The sequence below is a fragment of the Microcebus murinus genome, chromosome 2 (assembly GCF_040939455.1).
Source record: "Microcebus murinus isolate Inina chromosome 2, M.murinus_Inina_mat1.0, whole genome shotgun sequence".
Taxonomy (NCBI): domain Eukaryota; kingdom Metazoa; phylum Chordata; class Mammalia; order Primates; family Cheirogaleidae; genus Microcebus; species Microcebus murinus.
In genome coordinates this window covers 78,175,933-78,194,051 of record NC_134105.1, presented here as the reverse complement: position 1 = coordinate 78,194,051, position 18,119 = coordinate 78,175,933, and the positions used below count along the sequence as shown (strand labels likewise).

At 35.7% G+C, this 18,119-nt stretch overlaps 1 protein-coding gene across 1 annotated transcript in view; it reads left to right on the top strand.

Moving 5' to 3' along the window:
- The window catches only part of DPYD (dihydropyrimidine dehydrogenase), a 796,846-nt gene that overhangs the window by 762,188 nt on the left and 16,539 nt on the right, over nucleotides 1-18,119 (top strand). Inside the window, exon 21 of the mRNA XM_012791012.3 lies at nucleotides 11,775-11,918. Coding sequence (XP_012646466.1) covers nucleotides 11,775-11,918 — 144 coding nt within the window. The remainder of the gene's footprint in view (nucleotides 1-11,774; nucleotides 11,919-18,119) is intronic.

Below are 18,119 nucleotides of genomic sequence, written 5' to 3'. Positions count from 1 at the left end.
ATTGAGTAGGGGATGGAGAGAAAGGAGGGATCCTTTGCAGAACAATAACCAGCAAAGAGGTAGAGACAGAGGTCTGTCAGGAAGAATGAGAGCTTGCAGGGGTTTTAGGACAGGAATTACTGTATAAGTAGGTATGTAGCAGTCAGCAGGCAGTGTGAGAGGGAAGAACAATGTTGGACCCTTGGGACATGGATATGTAGTCAGGACTGCTTCTCTATCTCCCTGAATGCTATATGTATTAATTAGGATTCTCCAGAGAAACAAGACCAATAGATTATTTGTAGATATATAAGAGGGAATTTAATAGGAGAATCGACTTACCTGGTTATGGAAGTCAAGAAGTCCCACAATATGCCATCTGCAAGCTGGAGAATCAGGAAATACTGTAGTGTAATTCAGTCTGAGTCTGAAGGCCCCAGAACCAGGGGAGCCAATGGTGTAACTCTATGTCTGAAGTTGAATGCCCTGGGGCTCTCATGTCCAAGAGCAGGCGAAGATAGATTTCTCAGCTCCAGCTCCAGAAGAGAGAGCTAATTCACCCTTCCTCTGCCCTTTTTTCTTATTTTAAAATATTCAGTGGGCACAAATGATTTTGGTTGCATGGATCACATATGTATTTCAAGAGTCGTGGCTATAAGTGTACCCATCACCCAAATAGTGTTCATTGTATCTGTTAGGTAAGTTGTCTCCCATCCACTCCTCCCTCTCCACCCCACTTGATTTCCACTGAGTTTTACTTCCCTCTATGCACATATGTGCCATTGGTTTGTTACAATTTAATATCAAGTGCATGTGGTGTTTGTTTTTCCATTCTTTAGATACTTTGCTTAGGATAATTGTCTCCAGTTCTATCCAAATTTTTGTAAAAAAGCATTAATTCATCCTTTTTCGTGGCTGAGTAGTATTCCGTGGTATACATATACCACATTTTGTTAATCCACTCATAAATTGATGGGCACTTGAGTTGATTCCACATCTTTGCAACTGTGAATTGTGCTGCTATAAACATTTGAGTTCAAGTGTCTTTTTGATAAAATGACTTCTTTTCCTTTGTATAAATACCCATTAGTGGGATTGCTGGATCAAATATTAGGTCTGCTTTTAGTTCTTTTTTTTTTTTTTTTTTTTTTTTTTTTTTTTGAGACAGAGTCTCGCTTTGTTGCCCAGGCTAGAGTGAGTGCCGTGGCGTCAGCCTAGCTCACAGCAACCTCAAACTCCTGGGCTCGAGTGATCCTTCTGCCTCAGCCTCCCGGGTAGCTGGGACTACAGGCATGCGCCACCATGCCCGGCTAATTTTTTTTATATATATATATCAGTTGGCCAATTAATTTCTTTCTATTTATAGTAGAGACGGGGTCTCACTCTTGCTCAGGCTGGTTTCGAACTCCTGACCTTGAGCAATCCGCCCGCCTCGGCCTCCCAAGAGCTAGGATTACAGGCGTGAGCCACAGCGCCCGGCCTGCTTTTAGTTCTTTGACAAATCTCCATCATGTTTTCCATAGAAGCTGTACTAATTTGCAGTCCCACTAACAGTGTATAAGCATTCCTTTCTCTTTATATCCATGGCAGCATCTATTGTTTTTGGACTTTTTAATAATAGCCATTCAAATTGGAGTAGGTGATATTGTGGTTTTAATTTGCATTTGCAAATTAAATTTGTACTGATGATTCGTGACTTTGAATATTTCTTCATATATTTATTGGTCATTTGTGTATCCCTTGAAAAGCTTCTGTTTGTGTCTTTTGCCCACTTTTCAATAGGGTTGTTTGTTTTTTTCTTCCTCATGTACTTGAGTTCTTTGCAGATTCTGGTTATTAGCCCTTTATCATATGTATAGCTTGAGAGTATTTTCTCCCATTCTGTAGGTTGTCTATTTGCTTTGTTGATTATTTCCTTAGTTGTGCATTTTAATTTAAACAAGTCCCATTTATTTAATTTTGTTGTTGCTATAATTGCCATTGGGCTCTTTGTCTTAAATTCATTTCCTATGCCAATATTTAGAAGAGAAAACTAGAAAACAATATCTCTTATGAACATAGATTCAAAATTCCTCAATAAAATAGTAGCAAACTGAATTCAGTAGCACATCAAAAAAAAAAAAACAATCCACCATAACCATGTAGACTTCATCCCAGGGATGCAAGGATGGTTCAACATGTGTAAACCAATAAATGTGATTCAGCATATAAACAGAAGCAAAAACAAAGACCACATGATCATCTCAATAGATGCAGAAAAAGCATTCAACAAAATTCAGCACCCTTTCATGATAAAAAAAAAAAAACCTAAACAAAATATGCATAGAAGGAACATACCTCAAAATTATAAAAGCCATAGATGATAAATCTACAGCCAACATAATACTGAATGGGGGAAAGTTGAAAGCGTTCCCCCCAAGAACTGGAACAAGACAAGGGTGCCCACTATCACTACTTCTATTCAACATACTTCTGAAAGTCCTAGCCAGAGCAGTCAGGCAAGAGAAAGAAACAAAGGGTATCCAAATTGGGAAAGAGGTGGTCAGACTGTCGGTTTTTGCTCATGATGTGCTCTTATATCTAGAACACCCCGAAGACTCCACCACGAGACTCCTAGAATTGATAAACAAATTCAGCAAATTCTCAGCTTACAAGATCAATGAACACAAATCAGTAGCATTTCTATGTACCAATAACTGTCAAGCTGAGAGTCAAATGAAATACTCAATACCATTCACAATACCCACAAAGAAAATAAAATATTTAGGAATATGCTTAACCAAACAGGTGAAAGCTCTCTACAAAGAGAACTATGAAAAACTGAGGAAAGAAATTGCAGATGACACAAATGAAAACACATATCATGCTCATGGGTTGGTAGAGTGAATATTGTTAAACTGTCCATACTACCCAAAGTGATTTACAGATTCAATGCAATCCCTATCAAATACCACTGTCATATTTCCCATATCCAGAAAAAATAATTTTATGCTTCATTCATTTGGAACCAGAAAAGAGTCCAAATAACCAAAGCAACCTTAAGCAAAAAGAACAAATCTGGAGGCTTCACATTATCAGACTTTAAACTATACTACAAGGCTATAGTAACCAAAACAGCATAGGATTGGCACAAACATAGAGACATAGATCAATGGAACAGAACACAGAAACCAGATGTAAAACCATCTACATATAGCCAACTGATCTTTTACAAAGCAGACAAAAATATACACTGGAGAAAAGAAGCCATATTCAGTAAATGGTGCTGGGAAAACTTGATACCCACAAGCAGGAGAATGAAACAGGATCAGTATCTCTCACCACTCATGAAAATTAATTCCAAGATGGATAAAAGACTTAAATGTAAGGCATGAAGCCACAAGAATGCTAGAAGAAAATATAGGATAACTCCTCCACCCTTTTATTCTGTCCAAGCCATCAAAACATTGGATGATGCCTTCCCACACATTGGTGAGGGCAGATTGAAATGCTAATCTCTTCTGGAAACACCCTGAAAGACACACCCAGAAATAATATTTTTTTCCAACTATCTGAGCATCCCTCAGCCCAGTCAAGTTTACACAGAAAATTAACCATCACACTAAGGAAACTTTTTTTTCCTATTATAAAAAATTAAAAAATAATAATAATGTTACAGATCATCTAGTTCACTTTCTTACTACTACCAACAGAATCCCATCTCCAACATTCTGGATCATTCTTTTCTGTCACAACTATCACCTAATAATCCACCCTTCCTTCTGCCACCACAAATGTCTGGTCACAAATTTCCAAAGATCTAGTGTTTCCCTACACCCTAAAGAGTAAAATACCAGCTGCCCAGAATTCAGAGCCCTCTATAAATTTCCCAGTTTTTCCCACTACTATTTCCCAGTGACTTACTATATTTTAGCCATGTAAGGATGAGTTCATCCAGTAGTTTCTTCACTTCATTCTTTAACTTCTCTTCTCTTAGAACTACATACTATTTCACCCTTTTTTAAATCTTTCATCATAGTTTAAATTCTTCCTTCACTATAAAGCTATTTTTAATCTCTTAGAATTAATTGCTTATTGGATCTGGGTTGCATCAGATTATGTGCACATCTCTTCCTCTACTTATTGCATTTCTGTATAACCCAGATTTCAGCTGAGTTCACCCAGTTCTATCCTTCTGGAGATTGCTACAAAATCTCTAGAGATGACATTCTCTAGGTCAATAGTGGCTATAAATTTCTGCTCTCTTTTAATTCTGAATCTCCCTCAAATCTTACTTCCTATTGCTTTCTGTTCTTTTCAGTTACATGCCAACCCAACCATTAAATTCAGCCCTATTTCCCTAATTTTCTTCCATATTTGTCACCAAGGGGTGTAAGTGTGTGACATACATTATTAAATAGAGGTCATGGAGTGGATTTAGATCACAGCAATGCAAATATCTTACAATTGAATAGTGGCCCTCCCCTTTATAAAAGTCCTTCAGTCTATCATGTCCATGCCATAAGGCTGTGCTCCCTTACTGTCCTGTGCTCTGTCTTTTCTTTTAGCTTTTTCTTTCCCCCTCTCTACTCTGTTCTCTCTTTGCTTCAGAATTCATCTGGATTTCTTCATGCATAGTGGTTGGACCATCTCTTTGTTTTGTTTTCTCCTAAATCATGCCATCAAGGCCACATTCCTCAAACCTCAACTTAGAAGAAGCATTGCTTCAAAAGTTATTACTTTAAACAGTGATAGTCTGTTTCTTTAAAGAAACCTCAGATAAGTCATTTAAATACTACTTCAATCTTAAAATAATAATTTTCTCATCCCAGTTCCTTTGAATATGAGTCAGTCTTCCTCACAAGGCTATAAGCTGCTTTTGGAAAGAAGCACCTCCTGTTCATCTGTGTGGCCCCAGGCCCTAGCACCTGCACAGAACTTGGCAAAAAGTCTTACTTCCATCATCCTTTGCTGACATTCCATGACTGTTCAGTTTTCTTCTCCTGATTGGCATTACTCCTAATACATGTTCTGATGTCATGACTTCACGACAAAATGTGCTCTACTTGCTTTTCACAGAGGAAGAGCCTCACTGTCTTGTATCTTATTAAAGACAGAGCAGAAGGTTAGCAGTCTGTCTGCTCCTCACTGCCTGTTCCAAAGCGTCACCCTTCTTTCTCTGGCACTTCTTTCATCTGAAGAATTTTCTTTCCCTTTCCTAGCCCTCACACTTCTATCTGCACTAACTTGCCATTCTACCTTCACCTTATCCTTAAGATTTTAGCTCAGATGTCATCTCTTCTAGAAAATCTCTGACCCTTCAGCCTGGGTTAGATATACATTGTCGTTGCTCATATAACACTCTGTGTCACCTCTACTACAGCCCTTGTCACAGGGTATTGCAATTCCTATTAACTATAGGCTGTTTAAGGTCACTGACTGTCTTTTATATATAAGTTTCAGGTGTCCGGCTCTTTACAAATATTTTTTGAATTTATGAATCAAAGCTGTTGTACAAGTAGGATATTTTTCAATTCATGTAATTTTTAATATTAAAACAATTATTTACATACTTCAATTTCCTTCTGAAAGTAATTGTTTGGGATCGTTTGACATTTCAAACAACCAGCAAGATTTTGTAAATATATTCAAGATATTCATTCATTAAGGTTCTTTAAATATAATGAGAATCTATTATGTGCAAGATCAAAAATTGACTTTCTAGGATTTCAAGTCAGGAAGATGGAAGCATAAACTAGTAGTGATAAGGCAGTGCAGTAGGTGCAAAGATTAAAACATGCCCAGGTTATTCTAGATCACTGGGTGGGGAGAGGAATCATTAAAGGAGATTACTTAGATTCTATGAAGACTGAACTGAAACTAAAAAGCCAGAATGTCATAAACCAGGTGAAAAAGACAGGGAAGGGGCATTCCTGGCAGAGGGGATGCATGAACAAACATGGAAATAGCACAGTATGCAATGCAATATAAGCAGTTAAAGGCTTATGGGAATAAATTGGCAGGCATGCATTTTGTAAACATTACTCCATTTGATGCTTTTACCAACATTGTGAGTTTGATACTGTCATTCTAATTTCATTGACAAGGAAAATTAGCAGCAGAATAGTCAAGTAATTGGTTCATAGTCACACAGCTAATGAGTCAAAAACTGTGACTATAATGCAAATTTGACTTCTAAATCATTACCCTAATCACTATGTGAATGTTGACTTTCTACTTCCACTATGAAACTTGAACTGTCATTTCTTTTGATTGATTTAAACATCAAATATTTGATCAAAAGTTGTATGCTTAAATTTATCAGGTTAAATTGATAGGCATATTTCATATATTTTGCAGGTCTAATGCCAGCATCTTAATTTGCACCATTTTGAACCACATAGCACTATAATAACAAGTAATATATAAATGGTCCTTCCATCCCTGTCTTTTTGTTATTTTTCACTGTCCAAATTTGATAATATCATGAAAAAATGCTTACTGTTATATCAGTGGTTAAGCATTACATGCCAAGTTATACATGGGGAAAATCTGAGTTTCTGAATCTAAATCATGCTAAAACTGATTTTGAAATAAAAATCATAGTCAAATGTAAATAACTGATTACGTTCATGTTTGGGAGAGTAGAACAAAAGTAACAATTCAGACAGTACAGAACAGAAAGGAGACTTCTTATCTCTGTCTTCCATGCTATCTTGAGTCATGCCTAGCACACAGTGATCAAATTTAGAGTAAGTTACTAATTTCAACTTTATATGGATTACTTCATTTAAACCTAATGATGGACATTTTAGAGATAATGAAACAAACTCAGAGCACCCACTCTATCAGCCTTTATACTATATTGCTCCCATGTTTTTATTTTAGATATCCAAAAACCACTCCAATTGCCTTGTTGAGTTTTTTAAAAATCAACTGTTTGAAGATTTATTTTCTTCATTTTTCTCTCCAATTTTTGTTCATTCAGTTGAGTTCAGTTTTCCAAGGAGTTTGGTTTATCATGCCTTAAGATAATTGCAATAACCAGGTATACTTGACATATAATTCAGTCTGACACTAGCTCTTAATGAATAGCAAAAGATACTTATAAAATTAATAACAATGATAACTGTACACATACTACATGGAAATTGTTTCACCTATAAGGTATCACTGGACAGTTACTGGCCCAGAATAGTCATTCAATATAGTATTTGTTGAATAAATGATAAATAGTGTAACTATGTCATACATGAACATGTCTGTTTTGAAAAAAACAAGGTCAACCTTTAGACAGTTGTGAAATCTATATCCTTTACATCTAACTTCTCCTTCAGTCTGTCAGTGTATACACACACACATATACACCCTCAAATACACATAAAGGAGAGAGACTGATTAGTGGATTTTAAATTTATTCTGCGTGAAATATATGATATTGTGTAATATATATGTATGTGTGTGTATGTATATATGAGATACTGAGTCACACATATGTATGAACCTGAAATAACTTTTTTCACATACTACCATTTAGATATCAAAGTAATTAATTTTCTTGCTGTTATTGTTTCCAATCAAATAAGAGAGTATGATTAAGAAAACAGAGTTGATCCATTACAGCACTATAGACTAGTGCTATTAGCCAACTTGCAGCCGTTCTCATAAAAATTATGCAGTTTAAACTGGAAGATACAAGTGCCTGCTTCTATTAGAAACAAGAACCCTTTTCTACTTCATAATATGCTCAATTACCTTTAGATTGATCCATGAATAAATTATAATCCAAATAGACTTCTTTACCTTAAAGCTTTGCTGGCTTAAGGTTTCATTGTTGATTCATTATGTTGTCACTTTTCTATCGGCAATGCAATGCTTTTTATATCTGGATAGAGACAGTTTTAGTGGGAGATACTGTTATCTTTAAATGAGTAGGATTTAGCTTTTCTGGTAAGAACAAATTCATCAATGATGAATCCCTGGAGAAACTATTGAAACAAAAATCACACCATTTCTGAGCTTTGTTCAGTTCATCAGTTACAAAGCAGCTTTTGATAGTCCTAAAGAACTTTTCCCTTTGTTTAAGAAATATAGCATGACGCTCAAAACCTCTTGCTTTGAGTTACCGCAGGCTACAACTTTTTCTGTAAGAAAATAATGAATGAAGAGGAAAAGCTCCTGCTGCTGGCTCTGTCAGGTCCTGCTGCTTCTCCTCCTGCAATAGGAAATCAATTAACTATATGTTCAGGCAGAGATTTGAACTAAATGCTTTATTAATCATCACTGATTGCACACATACACAGTGGCCAACTACGCATTCATCTTCACTTTTTGTTAGCTTTGTTTTGGTTCTTTTTCTTTTCTTTTCTTTCTTTCTTTTTTTTTTTTTTTACAAGATCAGAACACAAATGTATGCCCAAATTTAGTATGTATAAAGGTGATCCTCCGGTGCAAATGAGAACTGATCTTTTATATTTTCAGAAAACTTAACCTTTGAAATGTTGAAGCCCTAATATCCATTTTAGTGCATAAAATATAATTTTTTTAAAGACACTTAAATTTTCATACTAATTAGGAAAGCAAAAATGCCTATAGCCACCTTGAAGTTTTGAAAGCTGGTACATACCTTATCCTCTAGGATCTCCATATAGCAGTGACGAATCACACACAGCATTGTAGAGGGGAAGGGCATGCCTCTAATCCTCGCTCGGGTGAGGCAAAGACATAAAACGTAACCAAAATGTCTGTACCCTCATAATATCCTGAAATTAAAAAAAACATGAACCCAATTTTATTTGGAGATGCCTGGTGGAAGGTTGAGGGAGCGGGCACTGATGATTTGTGTGTGTGTGCTCTTTCAATTTAAAGAAAAATTTGGCAAGTTTCCCTTTTAGTCCATCAGTTCTTCTAACCAGTGCACAAAGAAAATCCTACAGGAATGTTTGTGTTAAGTTGAGAACCTCTCCTTAGGATTGATTATAAACGATGAGCATGTGAGAATCATAGAACTATTAGCCATGAAAAGGCTGCATGGCATAATTTATATATGGCAAATGTGGTCAACCATTGCAAAAAATTACAGAAAATATTAGGCTGTTAGATATTTACTCAGGCTCTATTTCATTCAGTATCAAGGGATTTTCAAATATTTATTATTATTACTACCATTGTTGGAACAATTTGAAATCATTGTGAAACCCCCCTTTACACAACAAGGTGCAATAACAAGCTGCAAGGGGAGACCTGTGGTAAAGGCCTAGCTAAAAATAATGACAATGATTAGTAACTGTCCTCCTGTAATTGCCACTCCAGAGCCACACAGCTGGTGGTCATAAAGATTCTTAACTTCTCCCCATAGCTGGTGGTTATAAAGATTCTTAACTTTCTTCATAGATAACATCTCCTTTTTGAAACCTAAAGGTAGTTTTTAAGATATCTTTCAGGCACTGCATTCCAGTGCATTGACTGACCCACCCAGACCAGTGGCCCAGACCAAGATACTGACTCAACTAGAATTGTGACCCCAGGGACTGAAACAACACAAGAAAATGATTTCTACACTCCTATAATTTTGCCTCAATTAACAAACCTAATTGCCTAATCCTTTGCCTGCCAAACTATACTTAAAAAGGCTGTCTCCCAAATTTTCAGGAAGTGGATTTGAGAAATTTCTCCCATCTCCCTGCATAGCAGCATGTGGAATAAACTCTCTACCTTGTAAACTTCACTGTCTCAGCATATTGGCTTCTCTTGGGCAGCAGACATGTGAACCTGGCTGGCCAGCAACATTATGCTTTAAATTTAACTACATTCACTCTCTGCATTTGGAGAAAGAATAATCTAAATGGAAAACAAACAAACAAAAAGAAAACTTGTCCCCTAATCTATGTTTGAAAGAAAATACATAAAAATTTCCAAGAATAATTTCTTTTGAACGGCCTTTACAAAACTCTTAGGTGAATTTTGATGGTATTGAGTAAAGAAGACCCAGTCAGAGAACCAGAATAATGGTTCGGATTTTCATGGAGTTTGCCAACATGCATTTCATGGAGCTTGCTGGCTTTGCTAGAGCCAGAGGTCATGCATTTCGACACTTAACCATTCTTGATAATCTTCAAGTATGTTATTAGATTAGGACTGAGGTGGCTTTGAGGTATAAGAGAAGTACGGAGAGAGGGATATTCTGACAAGATTTATATCATGTGGACATGCATTCACCCCCTTATGAGGTGTTATTGGACCCCAGTGGCATATCTCTGGCACCAAGTGTAATCCTTAACACCTCATCTGCCCCAGGAAAAAGTCATTTCATAAGAGGACATTTCCAAACAAGCATTATCTTTTCTATGTTAAGGAGGCTTACATATGTGATAGGTATTGAGGGTTTGTTTCATATTCTTAGTCATTACAGATGAAGTATAGTTCTAATCTAATTGTATATAAATTAATTTGACATGACATTGTTTCCATTTACTTGACTTGTTGGCATAATTATAGTGAATTGATAATGGAAGTAACAATCTTAGCTATTTCCACATAAATCTATTCTTTGCTAATATAAATGTGCCGTTGTAGTTTTCAGTTTGGCTTAATTGGAACATGGTTTAAGTTTAGTTTACCTACTCTACTGAGATCTCTAGAGGACTAGAGAACTCATTTTCCTGGGGCATTATGCAACCTGGCAAGTGGAGGCCAATGTTTTAAAACAAATATGATTTTTCATTGAAGTGCTTGCTAGGTCAGAGATCAGGGTGACCTTGGAGTGCTGTAGTTTTCCAAACCTCCGTCAGCTAGATGAATGGGCTTTATTTTGCAGGAGAGAGAGGGTGTTTTTGCAGTCTTATGAAAGAGACCTAGCAATTCCAGATTACAGGTTGACAGAAAACATTTGGAATTCAGTGGTGTCTATCACCACCAGTATATGTCAGTAAAAGTGAAGATCAAAGGTTCTAGAAAAGGGGAAGGACAAAGTGAAGAGGAAATAATTGTGGGATAATGAATGGTATGAGGGCATTTTCATGTTAACTTGAAACCACTTAGCATTTTTCCATGACGCCCAGGTATCTTTCTAAATGAACTTTGTAAAGTACAATTGAATAACCTTGAGATTTAAAGCTTCGTGATGTGATTTTGAATGCTGATAGAGTTTAAGCACTGTGATATTTTCTCTGCTTTTCATTTCTATTTTTGCCTCCTTCATGCAAAATAAAATTTATTTTCTGTACAGAGAAATCAATATTTTTACCATTTTGTTTTTCAGCTATTCCAGTAAATTGCAATCAACATTAGTTACAGTCTTTAAAGAGATGTAGTAAGAATTTGAACACAATAAAATAGAGATACAGATTAGAACTTTGGAAAAGTACCTTTGCTATTGACAAAAGCATTTGTCAGGGACTACAGCTGTGTCTATATCCTGCTAAAAACCTGATGAAGGGGAAAAAAAGCATCAATAGGTTTCACCTTCTGTCTATACAAACCAAACAAATGGTTTAACTAATGGCTATTGTTTTAAGTGAATGGATTTGGTTTGCCATTGTGAACCTTATTCTATTTAGAAATGTATTTTAATTAACATTTGTATATCTAATACATATTTGATAAAAGAATTGTGTTCTTCTTTTCTTTTTAACAATTAATAGATTATAATACCTAGAAGACTAGTGGTCCAAGAATGAATGAAGACTTTGTTATAGTATACATGAAACAATCTCCAGACATGCATTTGTGTGTTGATATTATTTACATGTTTGTATCCTCCCATTCTTTTCTTGTATGAGTTAATACACTTTCTCATTTGTGTGTTTTCCTTTTAGAAATTGCCAAGTTTTGGACCTTATCTTGAGAAGCGCAAGAAAATCATAGCAGAGAACAAGATTCGACTGAAAGAACAAAATGAAGCTTTTTCACCACTTGAGAGAAAGTGTTTTATCCCCAAGAAGCCTATTCCTACTGTCAAGGTAAAAATTAAGCCAAATATATGTCTATTTTACTGTTTAAATATATAAATATAATTTAAATGTTTATTTACCATTTAAATGTATCCTTGATTTTGTTTTTAATATATACCAAAGTTTTAAAAATTCTATGGTGAAAAAATGCATTTAAATTATAGAATATCCTCTTTTATTTGTATATTTTATATTTTCTTTGTATATTTTATACTTTTTAGAGTACTATCAAGCATGCATTTGACAGAAATTTTTGTGTATACTAAATATGTCAGAATATATTAAGATGAATTTTTTGTCTTCTCATAGTCATTTAAAAATTATTTTAATTCACAATTAACTCTAAGAGATCTCATATCAGTCATGCAACACAACCAAATGATCAATATGCTGCAAGCATCAATAGCAATATGATACCTTACATTTTGGAAAAACTTTCTTTGGTCTGGCCCCTGGAAAGCCTGTATCTTTGGGTGTCAGGAGATTATTTTCTGAGTAATAACAAAAATTACCATTAAGATGGAATTGTGTGTATAATGTTACCTTTCTTGCTTTTTTCCTTAAACTTCTTATTTTGAAAGAAATGCAGATTCCCATGCAGTTGTAACAAATAATACAGAGAAGTCGTGTGCACCCTTTGTCCAGTTTCACTAATGGTAGGATGTTGTGAAACTACAGTACAATATCACAACCAGGACATGGACACAGACACAATTTACCAATCCTATTCAGATTTCTCCAGTTTTACTTCTACTGGGGTGTGTGTGTGTGTGTGTGTGTGTGTGTGTGTGTTTAGTTCTGTGCAATTTTGTCACATATGTATGTTTGTGTATCTACCACCATCGTCAAGACACAAAATGTACCCATCACCACCTGGATCCCTCAGGTTGCCCTTTTGTAGCCACACCCACTTTTCTCCTGCCCTCTTTTAACATGGGATTGTTTTAAAGCAATTACAATGAAAAAAAGTGAGAGGTGTGTTATTGGATGGCATTCTCTCTGAAATCACTATCACTGAAATGTGGTTTGTATTCATTGAAAGTCCTTCTTCTCAATTTGGTGACAGTCTACTCCCACATCTCCATTTTCTGTTTGAAGCATCAGCTGAAAAGCTTGCTATTAGGTGCTCTCTAGTAGACCTTGCTGAAATTTATCTTTAGTAGTCAACTGGAGTTTGGAACCCTTAAAAATTCCATTTATCTATATGAAAAAAATAATGTGTTTCATGCTTAAAACAGTGGAGTTTAGACTTGATGTTGCAAAATTTCAACAATGTTGAGTTCTGAAAGAAAAAATGGAAGTGGCTGACCACAAAGTCTACCAGCACTTCAATGTCATTAATTCCAAATAAAATGAACACTTAGGACTTTTAACAGCATAATTGACCCAGATGGTCTCTTGAGCTGTCCCTGTTAAATTATTTGTGTGCTACTAAAAGGATAAGTTGAACAAGGATGGGAACAAGAAGGTGAGAAGACCAGATTCTATAGCCCTTCACAAGCCTTTTCCTCCCATGTTTGGTGATGATTGATGGTTTGGGGATATGCAGGAATTCTCCAAGTTGTCTCTCTTCTTAATTTGAATTAAATGTAAGATGTCCATCTCTAGGCATCTTTTCCTTATGTGGAAAATTTTCAAAAGAAAGATATTATTTATATTTGAAATAAAGGAATTGCAAGGTGATTATAAAAGCATTTCAACCATTTTAGTCCTCTAATTGTTTGCAAATGTATTAATAACCTAGAAGTAAAACCAAACCAAAACAAACAAACAAAAAATCTACTGTGGTTGAATTAAAGATAGTAGATCACTAGTCTAAAAAATTATCAGATTCAGAAGAATTAAATAAATCAAAGAAATGTAAAGTCTGGAAAGTAGATAAAGATTTTTTAAAGTATCAAGGAGAGATAAAGAATCTCACTAAAAATAGTACAGGCTTATATTCTTCTCCTAAGTTACCTCACTTTGGAGGTCACCCAGCAAGAAATATCTTTGGTATTACATGTTACATCAGCCTCAAGACAGTATAGATGCAATCTTACCAGCCTCTTTGACCATGTAGTGCTGACACATTAAAGGACTGATGTGCAGATTTTCCCAATGTCCAGTGGGTTTTCCACTACCTTGGCCCTCTCCCCGGGGTTACGCATTCCTCCTGTTGTGATTTCTTGGAAGATAGTGTACCCTGTCAGAAAGCATAATGTAGCTGATAATGGTGGGGTTTGTGGGGCAGGGGGCATTTTCATTTTCTATAAATTAAATTATCTCATTGGAAAATGAAGAATTAAATTTGTTATAACAAATGACTACTCCTTTCATCTCACTTTCTACAAGGCTTTATATAAAGTGGGGATAGCATATGTTTTATAGGAAGAAGGAAGGTATAGAGGTCTGTTCTTGTCCCAAGAGATATCCATGGGTCCATTTTCAGATGACCCCTGATTTCTAGGCCATGGTGTTGTCACTAATAGTGAAATATATATGTGTATATGATTGCATTTTTAAAATTATAGCAGTTGTCACCTAATAAGATACACTTTCACTCCTATATCTATATGACTTTCCAGAGTGGGAGAGAAAGTTTATGTCCTGGAAACACCCATGGAAATATGTAGCAACTAACAGCAGTAATAAGTCTACACTATCCCAAACATTATGAATGTTATATTTAATACAAATACTTGAGATAAGTGCTATCTTTATCTTTACTTTAAAGATGAGAATAATTGAGAAACAAAGAGAGATTAAGTAATCTGATCAAATCACATAGTAAACAAGTAGTAGGGTAGAGAATGGAAGTGAGATTGAGAATTGCTGGTTTAGGGGATTCAAAAGATTGACTCATAATGGGAAATAATGAGAGAAGTTTGGATCATTTCTAAAAAAATATATGGAATAGACCTGAAGATAGCTCGTGGAAGATGAGGACTTCAACATGGAATCATGGGAAGATCATTAGTAAGGGAATTGGGGGACATATGGGTTTTGTCACAGTTGTACTCATAATCACTTGATTTAGAATGAGTGTCTAATAAGAGGCCTGTAAAATGAAACTACTAGACAAGGAAGTCTCTTTCTCCCCTTTCCTTCTTCCCTCTCTCCCTTCTATAGTTTCATTCATTTGTTTTGGTTTTTTTTTGTCCTAATGTTCAAACCACAAAGATTAATATAAAAATTACTCATAATCCTACCACCTAAACTTAAGCACTACTAAAATTTAGATTTATAAAATTCTAGTCCCTTTTCTATATCTAAGTGTAATATTTTAAAACAAATATGGAATACTGATTCTCATATTCAATTTCTTATATAAAAATCTCATAATAATGTATGTATTGTGTTTCTTTTACATCACTTTAATGGTTTTATAGTATTCACAATATGAACTTATTATTATTAATTTTAAAATTAACCTATTGTTGAACCTTTCGGTTGTTTTCAAATTTTTAAACAAATAATGCCATTATAATTATCACTGTACAGAAATATTTGTGTAGACCTCTTATTGTTTTCTAAAGAGAAGTCGTAAGTGTAAAATTTTAGAGGAGAAGATTGAGGAGTACAGGGAGCAGCATGTAGCCTCACATGACAGAAGCTGAGGGGCAGGTTGGGGATAGTAGAAGCTTTTTTCTCTATCATATTCCTTTTGATTCTACGTAGTGACTCAACTATTCTCCATCCCAAACTACCTTTCTGTGCTTTAGACTTTTGGCATCAATTGATTTCTGAACACCTCCACCTGGATAGTCTAAACAAGGAGTCCAAGGGCCATCATATTTAGAGCTGAACTGATTTCATTCCTTCCAAACCTACTCTTTCCTGAGCCCTCTCTCTCAGTGAACAATGCCCTACCCATCCTCTTCCATAAGTGAGAAACCTGAATTTCAGCCTAAAGTCCATCCCATTACTCATCCTACTCTTGAGCGAGTCATCAATATCTATGATTTTTTTTTTTTTTTAAGAGAGAGAGTCTCACTCTGTTGCCTGGGCTAGAGTGCGTGGCACCAGCCTAGCTCACAGCAACCTCAAACTCCTGGGCTCAAGTGATCCTTCTGCCTCAGCCTCCTGATTAGCTGGGACTACAGGCATGTGCTACTATGCCTGGCTAATTTTTTCTATGTATTTTTAGTTGGCCAATTAATTTCTTTCTATTTTTAGTAGAGACAGGATCTCACTCTTGCTCAGGTTGGCTTTGAACTCCTGACTTTGAGGGATCCTCCCACCGTGGTCTCCCAGAGTGCTAGGATTACAGGTGTGAGCTACCGCGCCCAGCCTATATCTATGATTTTTATCTCTCACATCTCCCTCGTACTATGATCTTTCCCTATTGCTGAGGCCTTAGTGCAGTTCCTTACATGTTCTTTCCTGGATTTCTCAAACATCACATTACCTTGCTTCATGCTTTCTTGTATCATTCTTTTCTAATCCATCCCCCAACTATGATGAAACATTCTTTCTAAAATGCAGATCTGATTGTTTCACCCCTTGCTTAAAATTCCCCCATCATAACTACAATCTTAAGTTAAATTCCTTAGCACAAAGCCTGCAGATCATCATATTTTAGTAGCTTCGGTGGAATGGTGAAAAATAGATTCCAGGAGGTGGCAAGTTGAAGAATGAATAAAGGTTGAGAAAGTAACAATAAAATGTGTGGAATATTCTTTAAGTAACTTGAGGAAGATTGGAAGGAAAATGGGGAGAAGGATAGAGTAGCGGGAAAGGATGCTTTGTTTATATTGAAATAACTTAAGCTTGAGTATGTTTATATGCTGAGGAAGAAAAGCTGAAAGTTTCAAAAAGAGAGTGATTAAGGAGGAAATGGAATCAAACATTAAGTTTTCTTGGATAAGAGGTGGGACAGCTCATGAAACTGAATTTGGGCTCTCCAGTATCGTTTTCGTAAGCAGTCATATTTAAAGAAAGCAACCTTTAAAAAGTCTTAAGAAGATATTTACTTCATCAAAATACAAAGCAAATCTTGCAAGATTTTAGCAGCCTACATTTATTTTAGAAGAGTTTCCTGAATTAAGCATGGCACCACTCTGTCACACTGCCTAGGTTCCAACTATGGCACTTCCATTTCAGTAGCTGCATGAACTTGCCTCAGTTAACTAATCTGTGAAATGGAGAGAATAAAAGTATCTACCTCATAAGCTTATACATTATATGATGTGTGAAATGATTTTAGCTTGGTGTTTGTACCAAATATAATATGTCCTAAATAAATGTTACTTTCTATTAGCTATACTGGTAGGAATGGATTTAATGAAGCAAATAACAGGTTAAGGTGAGTATCCAGTTCCATTTTCTAATAAAATGAACTCTAGAATCAAAGTGGGAATACATAAAGCTTTGGATGCCAACCAAGTTGTAAGTTTTAAAGAAACCCATATATTTTCCAGGAAGTCTTTATTGCGTATCTACCAAAAGATAAGCAGCACAGTAGGAACTGAGTATCTATAGAACAACAAATAAAACAGACACAGCCTCTGTCCTCATAAAGCATGCAGAATAGAGACAGGTGTTAAACAAAGAATCACACTAGCAACATAAAATTATCTTTGCAATATGCACTATATAGAAAAAGTTCTGGATGTATGGAGTCTCTTTCAAAGTGAGAGCTAATTTAGATTGAAGGGGCCAATGAGGGCTCCCTGAGGAAGTAATCCCTACCTATAGACTGGGTAGGGATTACGAGGGTAAGGGGAATAAAGAATATTCCAGGTGAGCCATAACATGGTCTCAGATTTGGTGAGTGGCCATAGTGATGGAGACAGATGGTATTGATAAGGTCTATTTAATTCTTCCTCTAAGACTTAGTGATTCTCATTATACTTGAGGAGTAGGGATAGTAAGAAGCTGATGTATAGATTTCTGATGTTGCCATGGATGCAAAGAAAAATAAAAGATAAAGAATCAGGATTTGTTCTTAATGTTTTTAGGTTTGAGGGTTTTTGTTGGTATGGGATAAAAAAAAATTTCAATTTGATTACATTGAAATTGATAAACTGAAGGGAGTTGTGGGCCTGTGCCAGAGGTCATAAAGAAGAAAGAACTGATATTTCAATGAGCATTGTCTGCCAGACACAAGACGGAAGCCTCACGTCTATTTTCTCACTTCATACTTAATCTAATACCCTATGAGAGAGTCAGGAGTTCTGGGGGAGCAAATGTGAAGAAGTGGTCAAAGAAATAGAGGAATAACCAAGA